General features: G+C 46.6%; 8 protein-coding genes across 8 annotated transcripts; 4 read left to right on the top strand and 4 right to left on the bottom strand.

Moving 5' to 3' along the window:
• Positions 1 to 959: 959 nt before the first annotated feature.
• DFL_009897 (uncharacterized protein) lies at positions 960 to 2,108 on the top strand (the record flags this gene model as incomplete). The annotated part of the gene is made up of 3 exons (XM_067639850.1): positions 960 to 1,136; positions 1,228 to 1,359; positions 1,440 to 2,108. 3 exons carry the CDS (start codon positions 960 to 962, stop codon positions 2,106 to 2,108), a joined length of 978 nt encoding a protein of 325 aa, XP_067487598.1.
• Positions 2,109 to 3,666: 1,558 nt separating this feature from the next.
• Positions 3,667 to 5,519, top strand: DFL_009896 (uncharacterized protein; the record flags this gene model as incomplete). The annotated part of the gene is made up of 5 exons (XM_067639849.1): positions 3,667 to 3,984; positions 4,054 to 4,219; positions 4,284 to 4,598; positions 4,659 to 5,174; positions 5,248 to 5,519. The coding sequence occupies 5 exons, from the start codon at positions 3,667 to 3,669 to the stop codon at positions 5,517 to 5,519; spliced, it is 1,587 nt and encodes a 528-aa protein (XP_067487597.1).
• Positions 5,520 to 6,118: 599 nt separating this feature from the next.
• On the top strand, positions 6,119 to 7,012 carry DFL_009895 (uncharacterized protein; the record flags this gene model as incomplete). The annotated part of the gene is made up of 2 exons (XM_067639848.1): positions 6,119 to 6,329; positions 6,393 to 7,012. 2 exons carry the CDS (start codon positions 6,119 to 6,121, stop codon positions 7,010 to 7,012), a joined length of 831 nt encoding a protein of 276 aa, XP_067487596.1.
• A 382-nt stretch (positions 7,013 to 7,394) lies between these two features.
• DFL_009894 (uncharacterized protein) lies at positions 7,395 to 8,610 on the bottom strand (the record flags this gene model as incomplete). The annotated part of the gene is made up of 2 exons (XM_067639847.1): positions 7,395 to 8,153; positions 8,230 to 8,610. 2 exons carry the CDS (start codon positions 8,608 to 8,610, stop codon positions 7,395 to 7,397), a joined length of 1,140 nt encoding a protein of 379 aa, XP_067487595.1.
• A 1,504-nt stretch (positions 8,611 to 10,114) lies between these two features.
• Positions 10,115 to 12,151, top strand: DFL_009893 (uncharacterized protein; the record flags this gene model as incomplete). The annotated part of the gene is made up of 5 exons (XM_067639846.1): positions 10,115 to 10,456; positions 10,545 to 10,764; positions 10,823 to 10,936; positions 11,004 to 11,008; positions 11,099 to 12,151. The coding sequence occupies 5 exons, from the start codon at positions 10,115 to 10,117 to the stop codon at positions 12,149 to 12,151; spliced, it is 1,734 nt and encodes a 577-aa protein (XP_067487594.1).
• A 764-nt stretch (positions 12,152 to 12,915) lies between these two features.
• Positions 12,916 to 14,551, bottom strand: DFL_009892 (uncharacterized protein; the record flags this gene model as incomplete). Its single annotated transcript, XM_067639845.1, has 6 exons — positions 12,916 to 13,207; positions 13,274 to 13,375; positions 13,447 to 13,539; positions 13,595 to 13,899; positions 13,965 to 14,072; positions 14,129 to 14,551. The coding sequence occupies 6 exons, from the start codon at positions 14,549 to 14,551 to the stop codon at positions 12,916 to 12,918; spliced, it is 1,323 nt and encodes a 440-aa protein (XP_067487593.1).
• Positions 14,552 to 15,849: 1,298 nt separating this feature from the next.
• DFL_009891 (uncharacterized protein) lies at positions 15,850 to 18,072 on the bottom strand (the record flags this gene model as incomplete). The annotated part of the gene is made up of 4 exons (XM_067639844.1): positions 15,850 to 16,957; positions 17,019 to 17,124; positions 17,187 to 17,872; positions 17,960 to 18,072. The coding sequence occupies 4 exons, from the start codon at positions 18,070 to 18,072 to the stop codon at positions 15,850 to 15,852; spliced, it is 2,013 nt and encodes a 670-aa protein (XP_067487592.1).
• A 1,459-nt stretch (positions 18,073 to 19,531) lies between these two features.
• DFL_009890 (uncharacterized protein) lies at positions 19,532 to 20,743 on the bottom strand (the record flags this gene model as incomplete). The annotated part of the gene is made up of 2 exons (XM_067639843.1): positions 19,532 to 19,585; positions 19,637 to 20,743. 2 exons carry the CDS (start codon positions 20,741 to 20,743, stop codon positions 19,532 to 19,534), a joined length of 1,161 nt encoding a protein of 386 aa, XP_067487591.1.
• Positions 20,744 to 23,658: the final 2,915 nt, after the last annotated feature.

Below are 23,658 nucleotides of genomic sequence, written 5' to 3'. Positions count from 1 at the left end.
TTTCGATTCACGACTTTCTCTGCGATTGGTATTTTTTTCTTCTTCCTCGCAGGCACGATATCCCTTTGGACAGGATTTGGTTATTATGGGCCCCAAGTTTTAATGATTGAGCAGATCATCAGTTCACGGCAATCATTTTGCTTTTATCAGCAAGTGGGTGGTAGTGCTGTTGTTCTTTGGTATGTACGAAATCGGCGTGATAGCTTTTTTTGGGCGTAGTGATCCGTAAATTATACAGAGGGTTTTCTTGTATAGTAGCATTATGACACGATTTATGAACCAACTATCGTTTCTTTAGGGAGCTTCCTGATGTCTAGACGCTGCTCTACTTGTGGCGTCGCGCCGCAACTATGTATACATGTAGCCACCAGAATGAGCCCATGTACCTGTTCTGAATTCGTTTCTACTATAGCTGGGGCGAAGGATCGAATTTGTGGGACAGATTGTCAGCTATACAATCCAACAGCGTTGTACTCCATCACTTTCACACATTAAAGCCTTGGATGGCAATATACCAACAACGTTAGAGTAGGCCCCCCATGCTTGAGTTCGTTCGCTACGACAAAAGGCATGGGATGATCCAACACCAGTCCGTCAACTTCGCATGAAGTTAATACCTGTGGCACATAATTACAGGGAGCTCGAGGGCCTGCGCCGCACAACAAAGACCCAACGGGTGGGAGAATGTGTTTATAGGGTACCCTGCGAACACGCCCTGAAACAGTTGTAATATGCTGCCGGGGATTATGGTTTGGGATGAGACGGTATTTTGCCATGGTGTTAAGATTATCATCTACATCTATTTATGACTCTTTTCGATGCTGAAATGGTCAGAGAATGGAAATTATTCATGTGGTCTGCTACGACCGTTTTTTAAAGTTTCGATAGCGGGTAAGGTGCTCTAGTTTTCTGGTTTGAACGACAGCTGTGGGCACATGCATATCCCGATTACTTCGCCGATGTCGCCTATTACGGCTAACTTAACGGCGCCGGGCCTGTTTGGCTTCAGAGGACCAAATTTGGGAGACTGGTCTCTGGATTCAGTATTTCTCGTGAATGTGGTGGCAGCATTGTGGATCCAGTATTGGGTGGTGATGATAGATGGGGTTCGAATTGGGGAAAAGATTTTAAGTCAGGTATGTATATCTGCAGTCAGTCAAATTTGTGATAAGTCGAGGGAAGAGATCCGATGCATGTATACTAATATGAAAATGTGTATTACACTAGGCTCCTAAACTTCAAGCTTTCGTGGACTGGCTAGATGGTGGTGTAAAAGACATGGCTTTGGCAGGGCCGTGTGATTGGTTCAACCTAAAAGCTTGCGGATCTGGCTCTGGGAAACAACCAGATGGTGTTACTGTAAGACTTCGTCACGAACGGATTTCCGTATCGCATAGAATACACGTAACGTAGGAAGCTAACGAAAATGTGTGTGCTAGCTGATGACGTCTAAAATTCTGAAATCGGACGATCGCGGGCACGATCACGAGCACGGGATCGAAGAGCTGCCTGTAGCCCCCTTGCAGCCGCGCCAACGAGCGGTACAAGCCGGCGTCGTCAATCCAGTTCAGCACGGACAATCTTTCGATTGCCACGACCAAGGAAACAGTTCAACAACCGGAGCACTTTACGGGGACATCCTCCCAGCTATAGAAGTGATTGATTCTTTCCCTGTTGATTCCAAATGCATGGCCTTACCTTCTGGATGTTTCCTACAATCATGCCACGGCACCGCCGGCATATTCCTTTGCAACAAAAGCACGGAGAATGTCAATATCGATTGTTCGTATCTTGCTAAAATTGCGAGAGAGGTGTTTACGAATTATATCAGTAGGCATCAGGATCAACTTGTTAGGCTGGATTTTTGTAGAAGGGCGAAGCCGCCCGTTGATGAGCTTGAACGGCCGTTGATGGATGGGCCTAAGGGGCAGGAATACACTGGGAATAGTTTCAGGAAGAGGGAATTTGCGACGCAAGGTGGAGATGATATGTGGAGTTTACAGATTAATAGGACGCGGAGTTGTTATGAAAGGCAGGATGGGCCTAGGGGGTTCGAGGATGGGTTTATTGAGCTTGGAAGATGGGCTGGGTTGGTTTATAGGAAGTAGCGGGAAGGAAGTTTCCGTGAAATAGCCATGGGTATGTGCATGTGTAAACAATTTGATCGATCCGTGTATCAGTTACTAGAGTCGAGAGGTTTTGAGATTGAGAGAACGTATGGTACTTTTATTCTGAGAGGCTGCGTGGAATTATTTTAAAAACGATATGATACGATACGATACGATATGATATTTCGCCTTTCTAGCCGGCTGTGAAGTCGGATTAATTGGCATTGAAGCTTGGCTTCGAATCCCCGAAACGAGGCTGCGTCAAACGTTAAATTTTTATAGTGTCCGCGGAACGGAGTTTTCGAGTTGGTGTTGGAATTTATATCGACGGATGCGGCTAGAAGAGATTTTGTAATCCGGGTTTGGGTGAGACTTCGTAATCATGATCCCTGAGATTCGAACAACCGGCCGACACAGTCGACACTTACATAGTAGTTAGTTTGCAATTGAGGTTAAGTAGGCCCTAGACCCTGGCCACGAGAACCGAATATTGTCTGAATTTTGCGGGAGACAAGCTTTTTGCGATCTGCATGTGCAGATAGGGTTAACATTTGCAAAATTGTGGATATCAGGATGGGAGGGCTTGCAGATAGTGACGCGGTCCCGTATAAAGTTTGCGCTATTTGGCAGCATTGAACTCCGGGAAACTGGATAACGTTATAATTGTTACACACATGGGATCGTTATCAGGCCTACGTTGTTGGAACTCGTAATCCTACTATGTCAACCGACATGATGGATGCTGTTAATAAAACTAGGTAACGATACCTGAACAGAATGCTGAAATTCGTTGCATTTTAATTTTGTACTCGGATAAATGATCGATCGTGTGCTTTAATATCTAGGTCCATGGAAAAGATTTAAATTCTGAACGTCGACCGCATGCATGCATGCATGTTTTTGCTGGCCCAGGTTCTCAACCTTGATAGGACGCGTCACCAACAACATGGAAAGACCGACGACGTCTGGTGTCTTTGAATCGCGGGGGTGCCACGACTCTCGGCTCTCCTTGCCAAACTCTCGGGGCTCCTTGGACATGACGGTGGAGCCATGGGGCTTCTCGGGTTTCGGCATGCATCGAGATAAAGTTGGCCCCTGTCTAGCGCAGAGTACTCGTCATCACCCCTCGGATTCCTTCCTCTTTCCTTCGCAATCAAACGAAGATTCAAAAGGATGCAAGGAATTTGAAGCGCGGCATTCTTTCGTTGTACTCTTGGAAATATATGCAATCGCCTGTGATCCATTTTGTTCCGTTCCGGTTTCCTTCCTTTCCCTCCCCTTCCCTTAATTCCTGAGATTAATATTATAACCTCCTCCTTGATATGGTCTCCTTCGACAGTCCCCAAGAACCGTGCTTTTGGGTACCATTGTAGCCGAGATTGTTGGTCGACCATCGATCTATTCGATGCGCCGGTAGTAACATCTGCTCCTGTCGCGGTTCTTCTAAGGGTTAATTTCCGACCAGTCAGCATTTTCCAGCTCTCCCTCTCCAGCAACCAATGCTGTCCCTACCGTCAGCGACTTCTCGGGTCTTCTTTCTGGTGGAAGCGGCAAAACGATGAGGTCTGTGGCGGCTGCACTCACAACAACACCTGTTCGGCCTTCTAGTGGATTTGCTCATGCCCTGGTTGCATTCCTGTTCCTTTCCCGGATAGCCTTGGCAATCGCAGCTGGGCCGACGATTTCCCCAATCCCGTTCCAGAAGCATGGTCCACGGAAGCACCAGCCGCGCCAGTTGAAGCGAAGGGATGATATCCCTGAGTATAAGACGGTCGCAGTTGATGATGAATTTGGCGAGGGACGATGGCTAGAACCAAGAGACGACGCTTCCGATGATCTCCCTGATGATATTGTACATCAACTGCTCGAGAACAAGGTAGCCTATACCACTCAAACAAAATGCTATTTCATGAAAGGGAATATTAAATATTCGATCCGATTTTAGGGCATCCTCTATCTTGCCAATGTCACTGTTGGAACCCCGCCACAGTCGATGCAATTGCAAATAGACACAGCCAGTTCTGATATCTGGGTGCTTTCAGAATCAATTGGTGCTTGCCATGGTCCCGCTGATTACGATATCTGGAATACAGGCTGCAGCTTCGGGTCTTGTAAGTTATTTAAGTCTCGCCATCCGTTTCTTCCACGGCGTCTGACGTTTTTATTCTACCTTAGTTAGCCGAGATGCGTCATCAACATTCAAGCTCTTGGGGAAAGATCGATTTGGTATATTATATGCGGATGGTACCGGTGCAGAGGGTGATTATGCAGAAGATACGTTTACTGTAGGCGGGGCAACAGTAGAGGGTATGCAAATCGGAGTCGCGACAACGGCAAACCTGTCGTATGGCATCTTAGGGGTCGGTTTCGAAGCTGACCAGGCGAGCAATTCCCCTGGCGGTATGGGAATATATCCTAGTCTCTTGGGAGAGATGGTTACGCAAGGGCTGATCAGATCTAAGGCCTTCAGTCTTTGGTTGGATGATTTGGGTATGTAGGATTCTTAAAATTGGGATCGATATGTTCATACTCTGATTTATTCTTTGATAGCTTCGGACACCGGTTCGATATTGTTTGGTGGAATTGATAGCGAAAGATTCACAGGGAAGCTTACGAGCATACCTATTGAAGTTGCACCAGGCCAAGAGGAACCACTTGCTTTCGCTATTCCTCTTACGGCTGTTGCATTCTCGAACGGGAAATCGCACGTCAATTTCACTTCGAAATACCTTCCAGCAACCGTCATCCTAGACTCTGGGAGCAGTCTCACCTTCCTACCTCGCCCGCTGGCTTGGTCTATTGCGAATCAGACAGGTGCAAAGCTCTCTCACCAACTTAACCTTTACATCATTGATTGCAAGTACCCGACGGATAATGTATACGTCGAATACTCGTTTTCGTACACCCTAACTATACGAGTACCGATGACGGAGTTGATACTGCCTCTCACGCAGTACTCGGGTGGTATGGCGAAAAATCCGGATGGGTCGGATATTTGTGCCCTGGGGATTACAAGTTCTCCAAAGGAAAGTGTGTGTCTCTTTGGCGATACGTTTTTACGATCAGGTAAGCTTAAAATCTGTAGAATAAAATACTTTAACTTTGGTTACGGCCCCTGACTAATGTTTCAAATCTGTAGCATACGTGGTTTATGATCTCGATAATGCGAGAGTTGCGATGGCACAAACGAATTTTGACCCCGTTAGGGAGAATATCGTAGAAATCGGAACAGGACAGGATAGTGTACCATCTGTGGGAACATGGGCAATGACTATAATGGCGACGAGCACGATTGATATTACATATGGCAAGCAAACCGGTACAAGTACTTCGGCTTCAGCATCTGCAGTACCGCCAGGAATGTGGAAATATATGGTTTTCCTGGTCGTGACAGTTTTGCTATCGGGATGATTAATACGAATCTTTATAGATCCATAGATCTGGGCGGAACGACATAGATGAGAGCATTTTAAGCGCAAGATTAGATAAGCCGTTTCTTTCTTTCTTTCTTTCTTTCTTTCTCTTTTTTTTTAGTTTTTACTTCTTTGGCAATTGCAATGGCGTTGGAAAGGTGTCTGGTCATTCCCGTGTATATAACCCGATTATCGCATGAATAAAGGGTTCATCAATTTCAGGTGGCGTTCAATCTCGTATCTTCCTCTGTGTGGGATGGCACTGCCAAGCCGATGATGCCATCGAGAGACCAACCATTGAGCCCCACTAAGCTTCGGCCTTTCATCGGATCTTGAACGAACTCGAATGCTGCTAGCCAGTCGGGAGCTCCGGCAACTTTAAAGTCTTTATCTTGACTTTTTACTATAAATTCGGCAACACCCTGACCAATTTTTTGGTTTTCACGTTGAGCGATTCGAACCAGCCTTTTAATATTTGATCCCTTGTGCGCATACTGCACTGGTTTGTACTGGCCGCTCAATATTATTCACCGCAATTGATATTACGACTGCGCTTCCAGCCCCAGGCAATTTCAATTACGAACAATTTAATAGCCCATGTCCGATCCAGGATCAAAAGATGTCGAAGAAGGCCGGGCCTTTCCTTCGGCGCCGCCTAATGGTCTACTAAGCCGTTTCCGGAAATACAACGCAACGCAAATCGACAAGAACTGGACGTCGATACCGGTTCTTGCCACGAGTTATGTCTCCGGGTTAACCGACAGTGCAGCATATAATGCATGGAGCTGCTTCATTAGCATGCAAACAGGTCGGTTTTCTTCCTTCTGGAACTATGCTATCGTGCTATATACTTACGAAATTTACGCTCTAGGAAATACTATTTTCTTGGGTCTTGGGGCGTCCCGTCAACCAGCGGGCAAACCATTCGGTTGGCTGAGTTCCCTCTTATCGATAGGATGTTTCATGTTAGGTGTGGCCACAATAGCGTTTTTTAGTCGTAAAGCCGGGCCAACGCTCAGAGGAACTTTGGTAACTTCGTTCTTGTTTCAGGCGACCCTTATCGTCGTCGCTGCCTCTTTGGTTGAAGGAAAGGTCGTCCCGATTCCTAGCCGTGAAGAGCAATCATATGCATCCGGACCTACTCCTTACTATCACATATCACTACTCCCACTTGCATTTCTTGCATTTCAAGCCGCGGGTCAGATCGTTGCCTCGAGATCATTCGGACATAATCATATTCCGTCGATTGTCCTGACAAGCCTTTACTCGGATCTTGTCGCCGATCCGTTATTTTTTCAACCGGTTAATGTTAAGAGAAATGAGAGGATTGCAAGTGCCGTTTTGATTTTGACGGGGGCGATCAGTGGGGGTTGGATCATGAGGGAATCTAGTATGGCTTCTATCCTGTGGTTTGCGGCGGCTATTAAGTATGCGATTGTGATTGCTTTCGTTTTTTGGCCAGCGGATAAGAAGGACGCTGATACGCAATAGCGGAGGACGAGATTGTTTTTTTCATTTGATATATTTGATATTCGCTTCTCCGATTATGTTTTATGATAGAGAGTTAGATAGTTACTTGATCTATACGATACTTGTTCCAGAATTCTATTCGTTGTAATTTTGTCTCTATACCCCGGTTTCATTCCAGCGCCTCTATGCTGGTCATAAATACAAGCCAACCACAGTACATAATGTTTAGAGTCAAGTTATACTAGGGAAAAAATTGGGAGCTAGCTATTTGAATTGCATAATCCTCTTTCGAGAGAGTACTCAATTCGTCAAAGTTTGGCTAACGTGCTCGAATCCCATGAATTGGGCGGTTTTCGGGGAAGGGTTTGAGTTTTGGGAGGGGTTGAGTACTATAACAGATAACTTAGTTACCCTTTTTTTGGTTGCCCTTCTTTGGGGAAGGCTTTCTAGCACCTCTCCCAGCGGGCTTTTTATTAGAATTTCCCTTTGAGCGTGCTGGCTTCTTGCCGGGAGCCTTTGCGTTCTCAATAGGGGGTGCGGCAACCGCAGCAGCCTTTGGTGGTGGCTTTGGCTTGCCGTGCTTCCGGCGTTCTGCAACGTGCCTAAACATGGATGGCCTTCTTCCGTTTCTGATAACCTTTTCTTCTTCAGCGGTGAACTTTTCGCCTCCCTTGAGGAACTCGACTTCCTCTTCGGTTGGTTTTCCGGCTGCCTGTCTTCGGACAATTCTTTTTCTAGCAGAAATTCTCGCAAGTTGTCTTCGGACAAACCTGCGGCGCTTCTCTTCGTTATCAACCTTTTCTTCATCCCCTTCTTCACCCTCGTCATCGCCCTCATCTCCGTCGTCAGCCTTTGGTGGAGGTGGAGCGGCTTCCTTAAGCTCAAATGGAATGCAAGCACCGAACGGGCCGTTGGTGGCTGGGTTTTGGCATCGAAGGATGCAAACAGTCTTCTTACTGCCGTGCTCTCCAGTGCACTTGAGGTCGGCTGGGATCCTAACCTGCAATGGCACGTTCTTCTGGGAGTTTTCGTTGAAAAGTCCAAGACGATCTCCAGGGGCTTGTCGGAGGATGTCGGGAACGATCTTGAAGTCGTTTCCGTCACCGTTTGCGCTGATACCGCATCTGAATGGACCGGCTCCATCGACGTTGATTTGGAAAATCTATGTCATGGTCAGTTGTCTATGTTATAGGGACCGGGAGTATCGTTAAGCTTGAATAATGGTTTGGAGAACTAACAGTAATGTTAAGATAACCACCTGCGCTGGCTATTGGAAGAGCACCCTGCTCGACTATCTTCGGGATCTCAGCGGCCGGGTCATTTGGAACTTCTCTTTCCGCAGCATTTGGTTCGAAGCCTTGCGCACCGGCTTTGTAACGGTCCGCTTGCATATGCGTCTTACCACAACTCTTCCAGGTTGACTGTGGACCCGTCTGAGGAAAAACGGTGACATCCCTCTGGCATTTGGTGGTGACGCAGTTTTTGGGATACTGGAAATTGACACCGAGGCCGTAACCTCGGGGTCTACCAGCGTCTCCGACGACGTCTGTCCAAACACAGTGTCCAGCGATTGTGGGAATCAAAACTGCCAAAGAGATGGCAGAAAGAGTGGACCGCATCTTGAATGAGTGCGTAACGATGGAATGTCCTTAGAAGGAAAGTGGGTCGCAAGTAGTTTAGTTCAAGAGAGCGTAGAAATCAGTCAGAAAAGAACAAAAAGAGTGTGTAAAGGCGAGCTGCAAAGGAATGAAGTGGGCTGAACAAGTGCCGGTGGCTGCTGGATAGTGGGTGGGAAAAAGGAAAGATTGACGACGGTGTTCGTGGTCTTATATATTGAGCACATTATGCAATCACCGGGATCGAAACTAGCAAGTACCGTGATATCGATAGCTACGTTTTTCGTCCTCTAGACAAGAAGAGGCATTCGAAGCCCAAGGCAAGTGGATCCATAAACATAATCGCATATATGATTGTTAAGTGAATCGAAACCGAGATGAAATATATCAATAAAGATATCGGTTAATGAATTATAATCAATTAGCGAAAAGTGAAGTAACATGAGAATTTTTCCTCGAGTTAAACGGCAAGGAAATACCGGGAAAAGGAAAAAGGAGCCCCTCATGTGGGTCGTAAAAAATCCAAATTTTCAGCGCGAACAATGCCTACTTGTCATACGACGCAACTTTCATAGATTTCTGGTTCAATTGCATGTAGGGGGTGGATTAGAAAACGCAATATGTCGTGCGGTTCCGATGCCAAGCTAGGTCTGAAAGGAAAGCTCGGAGCTCTACCGATGTATATGACCCATGCCCTATGGATCGATATATATATGATTATCCTACAAATGTGGGGAGGTAAATCCGAAATAAAGTTACATCTCTTGTATTGAGAACAGTTGACGTTGGAAAAAAAATATATATTTCAGGGATATATTGGCCGAAACCTTCTTCGAAGTACGCTTTCTAGATAAATGCTTGTGGTTATATCCTCAGGCTTCCATGCTATATCGGCGTATAAAAAATATTGAAGGGCTATGTGATATCGATATCTCGGAAATTCGGTGTTGGATAGCCGCGTCATTGTTGTAAGAAACAAAAGCGCGAAAGTAGATCCGATGCGAGCATGCTAGCCTCGCATCTCCAAACTACTTTCGCTTGTACGAGCACATCGGAAAGCTGTAATACAAGGCATGGCGCGCAGCCTACCGCTGTTTATCAGTTTGTTTACCAGGAATTCAGCGAAATCAAAAGCAATGATCTGGCTCTTGGCACGTTTTAGCACCTTTGGGGCTGCACCAAGCCCAAACCATACCACAACGCAGACGCCACCGGCACATTTTCGTCGACGAAATATAAAAAACCGATGCAGCCTGGTTTTCATTTTTCTGTTCTTTCTTCTTTTTTTTTGCATCCACGCCCACTCCCGCTCCCGAGTAGCATTGGCACCTTCATTCCTTTTGATTTTGACGCTCCTTTGTTTTTCACGACCCTCTTTTGGTTACGAAATCCAGGCCCAACACTTTCTTTTGATGCAGACACTCTTTTAAGCTTGTTCCTGAAACTTGGCAACATACACATATTCATTAGCTTAGATTATATAAGTGCACGATCTCCAAAAGCAAATATGCGTTCTGCCGTGCAACTTGCTGCGACAGTGTTTGCTTTTGCTTCCGCTGTCGTTGCGGTTCCTCAAGGTTACTCTGCTCCTCAGGGCTTTACGCTCAGCAAGAGAACTCAGGCGTACGATGGCAAGGCCTATGGTTGTTGGTGCAACGATGTTTGCAAATCCCCATTCCGTGATTTCAAGCACATTGGCTGTTATGACAAGAGCAGCGACCCTAAGGCATGGCTCCTTGAATGGAAATCTCCATATCTTAAAGCGAACCAAGTGACCAAGCAAAGTTGCTTCGCTCACTGCAAGGGCATGGGCACCCGCTATGCAGCTATCGGTGGAGGTGGAAAAGAGGTTAGCCCATCCGCTGGTTTTTTTTTTTTTTTTTTCGGATTCAAGCTTTGTTGCATATTGGAAAGTAGTCTAACCGTACATGTTCTAGTGTTGGTGCGGAAACGACCTCCAAGGTAATCCTTGTCAAGCGGACAAGTGTGATTCCACCTGTGGTGGCGACAATTCCGGCGCCCCTGGGCAAAACTGTGGCGGTCAATACACATTTTCCGTCTACAAGGATACTACTTACACTACCGACATCGACGATATTGATGTCGGAAGCGCTGCTGAAGGTTATGTTACTCAGGGTTGTTACAAGGATGACTCGGGTAGGCTTTCCGGATTTTGACTCTGGTACGGTACCCATGGTGCTAACTTGCCGTAAAGAGCGAGTTGTTCGCTTCCACAAGGAGAACTCCGATAACATGAATCTTTCTCGCTGCAAGACGAGATGTGCTACTCTCGGATATGCCTGGATGATGGTTGAAAACGGAAACGCTTGTAAGAATCCCAAGTACTCCTGAGCCGTACACAAATTCTAATTACTGACATGACTCGATCTATATAGGCTTCGTAAGTTCGCCGTTCTTTAAGAAGATTTCAAGCAATGGGTGAAGACACTTCGGAACTTACAGAAAACTAATAACGATGTTGATACTTTAGTGCGGTGGTGCATTGAGAGACAATGCTATGATCGCTGATAAAGTTGGTGCTTGCAATATGCCATGTACGGGCGAGAACGGCGAGAACTGTGGTGGTGGATGGGCTGGATTTGTCTACTTCAATGAGGACTTGGAAAGTAAGGAGCCATGCGGTGCCCCCATGACACCCGAGGAACCCGAGAAACCTGTTGAATCAACTACTACCAAACCACCAAACACAACGACCACTACCACCAAGAATACAAAGACAACCGAGCCACCAAAGACGACTAGCCCACCAGAAGAACCAGAGGAGCCAGAGGAGCCCCAATCTACCACCAAGAAGACCACTACTCAGAAGACTATTGGCGAGACAACTTTGGTCAGGGAGACCACTACTACTACAAAACCACCCACCCCAACCAACCCCCCAGAGGAGCCAGAGGAGCCAGAGGAGCCCCAATCTACCACCAAGAAGACCACTACTCAGAAGACTATTGGCGAGACAACTTTGGTCAGGGAGACTACTACTACTACAAAACCACCCACCCCAACCAACCCCCCAGAGGAGCCAGAGGAGCCAGAACAACCTGGTGACGAAGAGCCACCAACCATTTGTATTCTGCCACAAGTTCCCAGCTCCGATTCTGAGAAATACAAGGGTATCACCTATCCTCTCGGCGGAATCAAGGCTCCATCTGTCTCTTGCCATAACGACGAGGCCAAGTTCAAGGCCGGCTTCCACTTCAAGCTCTTCGCTAAGCCTGGAGCCGAGTGCCGAATTGACTACAAGCGCACCACCAAGGAAATCCAAGCTGCTTGCTGGAACGCCTGTATCGAGCAGTCGAAGGTTTGCAAGACTACCTACGCTTCTAAGAAAGTCTGCAAGGACAAGGTCTGCTGGGAAACCTCAGTCTTGGCTACCCAGTGCGAGACCCAGCTTAAGGCTTGCAAGGACGCCAATACCGAGAAGGCTGAGGTCATCGTCAAGGCCGACAAGGAATGGTGCAAGAAGTACGGTGACAAGCCAAACGTCGGTGGCGATGATGAGGGATACTTCCGTCGCTTCCTCTAAATAAGAAACAGGCGAAAATTTGGAGTTAGCGGAGGTACGAAGGGAGGAATAAAATTATACACACACACGTATCAAAAACCATTAGAGATGATTCAAAGCAATTATCATCATGGACGATGTGTCGATGCGGAATAGGTTCACAACCATGCAGTTGCGGATCGGTATATGCATGGAATTTGTCAGTTTACTTTTTTTAGCATATTCTTGGGAGTTTTCACGAATGTTACGAATTTTGCGAATGAAAGGATATGAAACCTTTGTAGATAGATTAGCTAGATCTTGGGAGTCTACTTGAATCAACATTTTTCATCCAACCCCTTCCGTGTCTTACGTTGCATTTTGCAAGAAAATGTGTTGGTGTGTTTCGGACAGCCTCCTACAACTTGTGTTGCCGCCAGTCCTGACACTGTACAGCCTGTGTCGAACCCGTGTTGTCGCCTTGAGAAACGTGGAATTCAGGTTAATTAACAAAGAACTGCAGCATAATTTATTTGCAGGAATCATTACAACAAATGGACCTCATTTATAACGATAAAAGCAAGGTCGTATAATGCTCAGAAAGGAAAAACATCGTAACCATTTGAAAGGGGTATCGTTAGGGGGTATGCACTAGAATACTTCCAAAATCCAAAACACCCTGTATAACTCCCACCGGCGAGAGCACTGAATCCAATGCACCATCACAAACTATTCCCTACGGACGACTGTACTACAGTTTCCGAATAAAAAAACTCCCTCCTGATAAATTTTAACTTGGTGTAAATCTAGGCGTACTCATCGATTGGATCGAGAGACGACCTCGAATCCTTGGAGTTGACATTATGCAACTTCACTACGGGGATTGAGGCAGATGGTACCGACGACACTCGTTTTTTTGAATCGAAGTCGTTGAAGGTATCTAGCTCCTGGCCACGCGATAGGGCTCGTGATCTCCGTCGGATCGTAGAGCCGATAATAATAGAGTTTCGTATCCCAAGGATCTTGGGGAAATATTTTACTACGAGAGCGCGGAGTGCGGGGACGCTGGCACAAATTATCGCGAGTTGGACTTCAATGCTGGATGAGGAACTTGGTGTTAGTGGGGATCTCTTGTCTTAAGTTCATATCAGAGGGAGGACTTACATTGTCCAAACAGAGATTGGGATTTTGGCTAGAGGACCAGTTCCACCAGCCATAGTGAGTTCCCAAAAGGTCGCTATTCGTAGCGCACCGGTCACACAGACACTATAAGGAACTCGTATTAAAATCCTAGGCTATGAAATAAAGCTGTCGTACGGGTCGAAAATTGGACTTACACGGCGCCTAAGGTAAATAGCATGAGGGTGGCAATTCGTTCTGGCTTCCCACGTTTCCTCATTGGACCCCAAATCAAAATGATCGGTATTACCCTACGCACAGCCCGTTAGTTGAAGGTTGAATTCAAGAAAGGAAACGTAAACCTACCAAATGATAACGTCAGTAAGGATATTTAGACCACCAGTGATCATAAACTCCAGTGGGTAATCCAGCCATGAAATGGTAGAAAGAGTCGGATCCAGTATGTAGTTCCACCAGTCAACCTTGCCGTAATAGACAAGATTGACGACTACGGCGGGGATACAGCTGCCCACCGAGACTATAAAGGTGCCGACAATGACCCATCTTAGAATTCCTCTGCTGTTCGGCGACAGTCGCCAATAAAAGAGCAATAAAGAAGACTTTATAACAAGCGCAGCGACGGGATAAAGTACGTCTCTTATGTTCAAGTACTATGAGCGTGTTAATTAATTATGAACATGAATTCTAAAGTATCACAGGGTCGATAGGCACTTACAATACAGTCGTTGGCAATATCATTCCAGGTTTGATCATAGTTGGCGGTGCCATTTCTAGATGTATAGGAATCGGCAATAATAACCCCCATTATAGCTTCCGCGAGAACCTAGTTCGAATTCCGTCAGTAGGAAGGTAAGCAGACAATTGGAGATGGTCACATACAAAACCAACAAGCATTATCCAGTCGTAGGACGGAATTCGCCCTAATATCGATAGTCTCGAGTAGAATCGTGCAGTCATGATCAAACTCCCAACTATGGTAAACGATACCACTAGTGGAATTATAGCAGGATAGAATTTCGGGTGAGGTAATGTCGGAGCAATATCCCGAATATATTGAAGCATTTCCATCATTTTCTCATCGCTTCCACGAAAGAGGGAGGCACGAAATGTTTCAATTTCGTAAAGTGGTGCCTCGAAGTATTCTGCGATTTCCGCAACTGTGGTATTTGGATTCCTGTCGTACATTTCGGCGACAGCGATTATCTTATCGAGAATTCGGACATTGGCGAACTTGTGTCTTGCAGCGCAGCCCAGATAGAGAGCAACGCTATTGGCGTATTTGAACTCCTTTCGGGAAGCCATTTTAAGTTTGTGTTAATGTGGTTGAGGTCTTGGAGATCATCGACCTTAACCAACAGTAATTTATTCGGATTCCGGTGCACCGTGCTGGGTTTCGGATAGGTACATTTCCTCCCACGGAGAAGTTTGTGTTAAAGGACTGTTCTGTACCATTTGAACTCCATGAATTTCCTTTCAGGAGCTCATATGCGGCTCGCGATAATTAAATTTTCGTTTCGTTGGTCGGTGAGGATTAGATGGATATGTCGAGTGCACCGTCCCATACATGTGGGTGGCGCTGATAATATAAACCCGGGTCTCCGATGCCAAACCAATCACAGGCAAAATGAATGAAATTTCTGTGCCCGCTAAGATATGCCGTCGTTGCAAGATCCGACAAGCCAGGAAATAAACGGGGAACGGCTGAAAGCTTACTGCGCTGCCGTAGACATGGTGGGCCACCCAAAATCTGGTAAACCGGATCGACCTTCTATGATATCAACGTAGATAATGGAAACCTTGATATCAATATCTCCTTCGGCCTTATCTCAAAGACAATGGCGACTGAACCTTGAAATCCTAGGTAGCCAATATTCTTGTTGATCATCCCATCGCAAGCGCTGGTTTAAAGTTTTGTTGAAGGCTTGCCATTGGATTTCCGGGTTCTCGCCTACCAAATACGGCCGAGACCTCGCCGTGGTGGGCTTGGCTAACTCGCCACGCGGACAAGAATGCGCCATTCTGCAAGTCGGGCGACAGCCTTATCGGGCAGGTAGTTCTGCTTCGGAGGGCAAGGCCCCCAAGCCCTCGAGCAAACCCACTGCAATCACGACATACTACAAAGTATGAGTACCCGATATTGTTGAATAGAATTGGAAAGGGATTTGAAAAATGGGGAAAACTTGGCTATTGTAGGTATCATTTCTTCTCTCGCAGCCGATGTCTCAGGTAATTGGGGACAAAAAAAAGTAAAGTGAGTAAAATCCAAGACTCGTATCCCGTCGACCAAGAATAATCTCATCGGGCCAGGGAACTTTTCTGGGAAGCTCGAACGATATCAATGTGCGAGACGGGAAAAGGGTTGTGTGTACAGGGAATAACCAGCTCACCAAGCTCGCATGTGAGCCTAGGGACTGTCTTAGTTTGCAGTAGCTCACGAAATGCAGCAAGTTGAACCGTTTATTGTCATCGATTCACATACAACTTGACGTTATCTAATCGATCAGCGTAGCCAGAAGGCTGTATTCACGTTCGAAGCTTCGAAAATTGCGTCTTGCAAGGTACAGTTAAACAGGTATGCCTAATGCTGGTAAACCATTCGGCTAAGCCCGCACCAAGTATTTTCTCCACCAATCCTCCTGCAAGTTGAGTGCTTTGACGACTGTTTCTTGCTTCCTCCATCCATGGCCTTCTCCCTCAAAGAGTTCCACCTCTACTACCCCTCCGTTGTCCTTGATAATCTTGGCCATCTCCTCAGCTTGCTCCTTTGGTACAACTCGATCATCGACACCCTGAAGGATCAAAGCCGGTGCTTTGATACGACTAGCTCTTAGCAAGGGGCTTCGTCCGTCCAGCACTTGGTCTTTGACCTCTTGTGATGCATCTAGATCCCAGAGGAGATTGTCCATATATCGACTCTCGAACTTATGTGTATCCTCAACCAAAGCTCTAAGAGAGCTGATGCCGTAGTTACTCACACAAGCGGCCCAGATATCGGGGTATGAGCAGATTGCTTGTAGTACACCATACCCCCCAGCGCTACCGCCAACAATTCCTACCCGAGTTTTGTCGACTAAACCCTGTGAGACAAGATGGTGGACACAGTCCGCAGCGTCCGATACGTCAGCGATACCCCATTTGGTGTTTAGGGCATCGCGGAACTTTCGACCGTAACCAGTTGAACCAGTGTAATTGACGTAGGCGTAAGCATATCCTCGAGACGTCCAGTATTGAATGGGAAGAGCGAGGCCACAGGTTGAGTGCGCGGTGGGTCCTCCGTGCAAAGAAATCACAAGGGGAGGGAGCGTGCCCTCGGGTGCTTTGTATGTAGGGTTCTGTGGTGGATAGTACCAGGCATAAGCCTCTGTCTCGGGCTCTGGTGATGAAATACGGGGAAATGTTATATGTTGGGCATTTGAGATGAGGTCCGAGGGAACCGATGTCTCTGTAGACGACGCGATCTCTTTGTAAGTTACTTTATCTCCGGATATAGCACAGAGATATAGTGTAGATGGAGTCGTAGCGGTTGAGGTAATGATTGTGAATGTTGATTTTGAGACGGTATGGATTGAAGCTGCATGTGTGTCAACGAAGGGGAGATCGAGGACTTTGAAAGTATTATCCGTTAAGTCTACGAGGATGGTCTTCGATGTCGCGTTGGTAGTATAATTGGCAATGACCTTGGAAGAGGTCAGGAAGTCGTATGAATGCCTACGAGTCTTGTAAGAAGCTGGAGTTTGGGGACACATACAACAAGGGATTCCTAGCTTACCATCCTATCTGCCATTCAGCATGCGAAAACTCTCCCTGATCAAGGCCCTCAAGGGCGACATGCCTGGAGGAACCATCCTCCAAGAATTGGTAGAGTTGCCAGTATCCTACAGTGACGCGAAAAGATAAGTAGCCGGACCCCGGGTGCTGGAGTATGAATGGAAATTACCTGTTCTGTCGCTGCAGTAGAACAATGTGCCGTCGGGGCTCCACCTAGGCTGGCTGGTGCTCTCCGTCAAAGGCTTTCCAGCTACGACTCTCTGATTTTGAGGTTTACCATCCACCCAATCAGCGACCCAAACCTGACTTCCCGTCCAAGGCATATCAGGATGTTCCCATTGCAACCAAGTGATCTTAGATCCATCGGGGCTCCATGAAGGTGACGAGTAGAAATCCTTTCCCTCCGCAACGGTTTCTACCTTTGTATCTCCAGGTTCTCCATAGATAGAGACGAGAGTATTCACCACTTGATCGGGTTTAGAGCCTTGGTGTTCTTCTAGAATAGCGAGAATCCACTTGCCATCCTGTGGGTTGACGGCGAAGTTCCCGTATCGCTTAGTTGGAACGCCGGATACCAAGGTTGCGGGTTCTCCGGCAGAGATATTCCCGTTGTCATCCTTTGTCAAGGTCACTTTGTAGACACTCCTACTATCGCCTGGGATGGTAAAAACGAATGCCTCTTCGTTTGGATAGGGCTTAAAGGCTGCGCCGCCATATTCATGAATGCTGGTTCTGCAGCTGTAATCCTTCGGGATGACCTCTACTTTGCTTGAAGAGTTTGAGGGTGTGTAGCAGAGAACACTGCGACCGGCTTCAGCGGGTCTGCCTTCAAGATGGTAGATTGCTTGGGTGAGACTTTTTGAAGCAGAGTGTTAGCATATACCGTCGAATGCCGAGGATAGTCCAGACTACTCAAAAGTGGGGGTGTCGAGGAAAACTAACGGTGAAACGGCACACTCCTGCAGGGAGATCGACTTCCCCGAGATTGTTTCAATCGATATTGGGCTCTCCCATGCTCCGTAAGGTGCAATCTTTGGAGAATCGATGGCTGTCATTGTGTGGTTAAATTTTTTCAGGGCAGCGGCTGGGATTAGTGGTAGGCGGTGTTTAAGATTGAATCTATTCACGACTCGAGGGGATGCTAGAGTATCATTTACCCGAGGTGCTCTTAGCTTTGTGACGCCTCGGGACTGACGTAAGAACGTCAAGGGAAGTGCCATGAGAAAAGGCAGAGGCGGGTTCCGTAAGCTAAACTGGTGGGGGCGGGATGATACCAACGCTATGCAACACAGTGATAAAAAAAGGCGCCTTAACGTGCGATGCTACTTAGTTGAAAGTATAGATACATGATATTGGGATCCCAAAGCAAGGAAGTGCCCTGGTAAATGCTAATATAAGAATTGCAGGCTTGGGTGTCCCAAGCTATGATACCTTACTTCACCGAGGTCCTTTCTTTAGCATGTTCATAATCGTTGACATGACTCCAACTACATCTTACACTCGTTCCCAACGACCAATTGTAGCTTCGATCGTGTCGATAATAGGCCGAGCAGATGTTGGCGGTATCGAAATCTTTCCTATGAATTGAGTCTAGAAGTTGAACTCCTTTAGGTCCCCAATTATTGTTCCCAGTTGGGCATGTATCGCTTTAAGACTGTCCTCAATTCTCTCCCTTCGGTCTGGTTCTATATAAAGCGAACCCGTTTGCGCTTCACCAGCAGTTACGGGAAGAGTTACAGGGTTGAAGAACCAAGTGGCTAGTGATGATATAGTCGGAAACGGTGAAGAAAACTAGATGAGATATTCGACGGTTGAGATTTCGGTTAATAGAAGAAGTGGTCTGTTATCGAACGCCTCTTCGTTTTCGATTTCAGCATGAGGGTATATTTCTAATAGCGCCGGGGAGAGGCCTTTAATCCGGTCATCTGGGATAGAGTAAACTTTTGAGAATTCGAGATAGCATGTTAGGGCTGAGTGACGCGTAAGAACCTGCCGAAGTAGTCTGCTGCTTTGTGAGATAGCATGCGCTTTGTTAAGCGGTGCTCGGGTTCTAAGCTTTCCATGGGTGTTGGCGATGCTAGATAATGCAATATTGGTATTTCTCGTTATATCACAAGTATAATGAAAAACTTTACCATATGCTAGGGCGGCTATCGCGGCGCAGTAAACTGCGTGAAGGATAGATAAGGGTTTCATGGCGAATATTGAGCTACAGGTGAGAAGGGTCTTGAAGATGTTTGAACAAAATCCCAGGGGTCGTTTTTCCACGACTCCAGCTGCAGTGGTGAGACTTACAGAGGATGAGCACGTTTCTTCTTCGCGATCGGGTGCATCTCGCTAGTGAAGGCGATATTGGAAAAGGTATGAGAAAACATAGAACGCCAGAATAGGCCTTTGATTAAGACTACAATATGTGCGAAGCCGCAAGTCTACACCCATAAACTCCAAACCCTCGGTTGGGCCATGATTTTCGCAAAAAATAGTAGTAAAACGGTATCGGTGAATTAGCAACGCTTAAACTCCACTTGTAACGGTTACTTCGGCCCTTCCAATCATATAATCTCGGCCCTATGCGACTAATTAGTATATTTGTTCAGAGTCCAAACAGAAACTTCTTACCTTCAAGAGCCATCCAAGGATCGAGGGAAACCTCCAGCCGAAAGCAGTTGCAACTGCTTTCTTCGTTCCAACTGGGGCCACCATCATGCTGTTCTTTGGCGTTACCCATGCCGTCTCCTTACCGACCTTTCCGCCCGAGGCTTCGTAAGCCCAATTGCCAAAAACTACACCTTTGATGAGAATTATTTCTGCGATCTGCGCCCATCCTCCAACAATATCGCCAATTCCGTATACTAAAGCACCGGCCTTTGTAACACGTTGGTATGCATCGACTTCCAAGAACCCACGGTCGGTTAGGAGTTCTTTGGGAATAGGCTCGTTGTTTGGAATGACACCGGTAGCATCGATGTATAGATCGACATCGACGGATTGATCTTGTCCAAACTGGACTCGTGTTTGGCCGGTTTCGAGTCTCGTTGCTGACGTTACGTTGGCATTCAAAGTAACGTGGATACCCATCTTCTCTAAGTAGTATTTCGCATTGGTTCCAATGTCGGGGTTGACGTTGTGTAACAGGCGTGGTCCGTTGGTGACAACCGTGACGGACTTGGAGGTACCATATTTGCTTCCGAGCTCACCGGCAGTTTCGACTGCAACAGAGCCACCGCCGGCGATAACGATGCTATTGGCAGCGTCAATCTCTCCATGGAGCTTCTCTATTTCACGGATGGTTTCCAAGTGGGAGCCCTTGAGTTTGAAAGCGGGATGCTTGGTGTGGGATCCGAGAGCAATGAAAAGCGAGTCGTAGTGGACGGAGCCTCCTGCACCCTTATTGTATTGGTCGTCGAGAAGAGTGTAGTAAACGGTACGGGAACCAGTATCAAACGATGTGATTTCGGCATGAACAAATGTCAACTGTTCTTCCGTGAATGGAATCTTCTCCTTGATTGGGATCTCGAGCTTCGCAATCGGGATCAACGAAGGGTCCACGACAGATCGAGGGACGGCGACGGGGAAGTGGAAATGGGTGGATAACGAGATCAATGTGATGTGATATTTCTGACCGTTGACTTTGGTGACCGAAGGGATATATTTCTTGATGAGGTCGTGGGCCGTGGCGAGACCGCCGTACGAGCCGCCCAAGATAACGATTTCATGGGCCGCCATCTTTAGCTTATATCGGGAAGAAGCTTAGGTGTTGTTGTTGTGGTTGTGGTTGTGGTTGTGGTCGTGGTTGATGGTAGAATTTACGAAACAACGTGGAATTCGAATCGAAACCCTAAACCACCCTCAAGGAACGGTGGGCTTTTTATCCCTTTCTTTCATGCGGTGGTGAAAGTTTGGTGGGAATTGGCGACACCATGCATCGTGCCGCTTGAAAGTTGCTTGTGGCTGGCTAAATCCAAGGTATTTCTCGGTCGAGAAATTGCCGTTTGGCTTTCGAATTCAATTCCGACTGACGACGACCATGAAGAACCCGAGTCCGAATCCATGCTCCTGCTCGTGCTCCTGCAACTTTCCCGCTGGCCATGCAGATGGTGTGATTCAATTTAATAATGGCTTGCTTAGTAGTCACATTAATCAGCAATTGACACCAGAGATTTCTCAGCAACCAGAGGGGAACCTACTTGAGTGCTTATTCAGCGTTGTGGTATGCGGTGCTTTAAGAGCTGTGGAAGTCCGTGAAGAATGTTGAAATCACGTTCGTCTCATATCTTCACGTGACATCGGAACCTCGTAAACAAAGTCGGCCGACTCCTTTTGTGTAATCTCTCATCTTCATTTCACAACGTCCTTGGCGGAGTTCTTTCATGGGTTTTCGGAAGCATTGTAGTTCCGGTTGGTCATGCCGCCAGATAGTTATAACGTGAACCTGTGAACTCCTGGGTCTGGTTGGAATAGTTGCCCCCGATATGTGCTGCCAACCAATCTTGGGGTTTACCTACCCGAAAAAGGCAACTTTTGGAATAAAAATCAAATGGTTTCCCGAAATAGTGAGTTTTCATTTCCTTCGACACAGTTGGCTGGCCCTGATACTGACCTGGGTTCTATATCAAAGGTCTGGACCTCGGATTTGCGAGCTCGAGTATATCGTACACAGCCCTGAGGGCTGGAGGTTGCCTCGACATGGTCGTGTGTACTTATGTATTAGTAGCCATGGCGGCGTACATGTGAAGCCGTGCGGCACAACACTTCCCCTTCTGCGGCAAAGGGCGTCAGCTCTTGTACCTATGATCGATTATTGGATGATGACAGCCGCGTGAAGGCTGTCCAGACCAGGTTCAACAAAACATTCAAAAAACATCTACACCGCTCACCCAAAGAGATGCCGACGATCTCCGGGCCTGGAAGCTAGGTGATTCGCGCTAGAAATACTTCCCGCTTTTAGCTCGGGGCTAGCCCTCGATCCAACATGCAACACAAAGGTGCGAGTCGTCGCAGTGCCATTGCTCCCGCATCAGGATTCGATTCGATACTACCATATCAGAGTACCTTTCAACTAACAGATCACCACTTATTCTTCTTCACGCTACCTGTTCTTTATTTTCACACCGTGCAGGGGCAACTAGAATGGAACGATTTTACAAACAACTCCGCCGCTGATTTGGTCTGCGATATACTACGGTCCAGGAGGTTGCCTTTTGCTAACAGAAGTTTTAATGACAGGTGCCCCTTATTACCTTGTTCGGAGAACAGGTAACGAAGCAGTTTCTCCGCGAATCTCTCGCAACATGGGACAACATAATACTTGCTATGGCCTCCCTGGGGCTGCTTGCTATTATTGTCTCTGTGATCAGGGTTTGCGGTACTGGTGCTTCTTTGAGAGCTTTCATAGGGCGGCCCATAGTCCAGTTATGAATATTTCAGAAGGGTGCACCGCAGCACTTAAACCCAACTGTAGTATTGGTTTTTTTTTGTCTCTTAGACACCTTCCAGCAGGCTGTTTTGTATTTTTTGGCAGAGGCTCGATTGCAATCTAGATCAGGTGATTAAACAGTTCAGCGACGCCAAGGAACTCGAGAGCCAGCGAGCAAGTCCGTAAACCAGGCGCAGCTAGCCTCGAATCCACGCTGAAGCCAGCTTGTGCAACTACATGCTCCGAAACCTACGAATCGACAGCCTCAAGGCCGCAAGCTTCTAGTTCAATTGTATAATGATAATTAATATGCAATGCCGGTAGCTATAGATATATGGGGCTAAATATATACAAGTTCTACAGTCTCGCGCGCATATATATCAGCCTGTCTACTGGTTGCCAGTCTGCCTATTGTCTACGAGCTCGTCTATTGTTTCCTAGTTCGTTTACCATCTACCTGCGTGCTGCCTCTCGATAGTGATGGTATTGTGGTAGGTTTACCTATTACGTGCCAACGCATCGATCACAGTAAGGGTGCGCTGGGTACGAGACAAGGCATTAAGAGATATTAATCTTTTCTTATATATATACATATATGTACATGTATAATAAACCATACGTTTCAGTTACCCTATGAAGAATCCCATATATTAATGATAAAGAATGGGAAACCCCGCACGGAAACATTGAGTGATATTCATGTACATAAATATATCGATATTTAATAAAGCTATCACCTGCTGTGAGGAAGTGAAAGGGTAGACTCTGGGAGCCAAGCAGCAAAACTACTGCCCCACCAGCTATACGTAGAGAGGATGCCTGGAATAGAACGTGTAGGCGGAGGAAACCGAGAGACTGAGAATAGTATATATATAAATGACAGGATAACGATGCGTACTAGAATAGGTGTATGATCACGAACAAAGGAAATCGGTTGAACAAAGGAAATTCGTTATACAAAGGGAATTAGTTGAAGGTCCAAAAGAACGCCGGTAGGAAAACTATTTATAGAACAAGAATGCCAATATGCGTAAAGAACTCAAAAATGCAACAGAACACGTGAATACCCAAACTATCCACCAAACATTCCCTCCACTCTCTAACCACATATCTCGACCACACTGTGTCCAGATAACCTTGCAATTTACTCTATTGTGTGACCATACTTACCGCCAAAGATTATCGATAATGTATTCGATACATACCTAAAGAATAGACGACCCTA

Source organism: Arthrobotrys flagrans (assembly GCF_004000055.1).
Source record: "Arthrobotrys flagrans strain CBS H-5679 chromosome Unknown unitig_1, whole genome shotgun sequence".
Taxonomy (NCBI): Eukaryota; Fungi; Ascomycota; class Orbiliomycetes; order Orbiliales; family Orbiliaceae; genus Arthrobotrys; species Arthrobotrys flagrans.
Note: the sequence above shows the minus strand (reverse complement) of the source record. Positions and strands in the feature narration are given on the sequence as shown.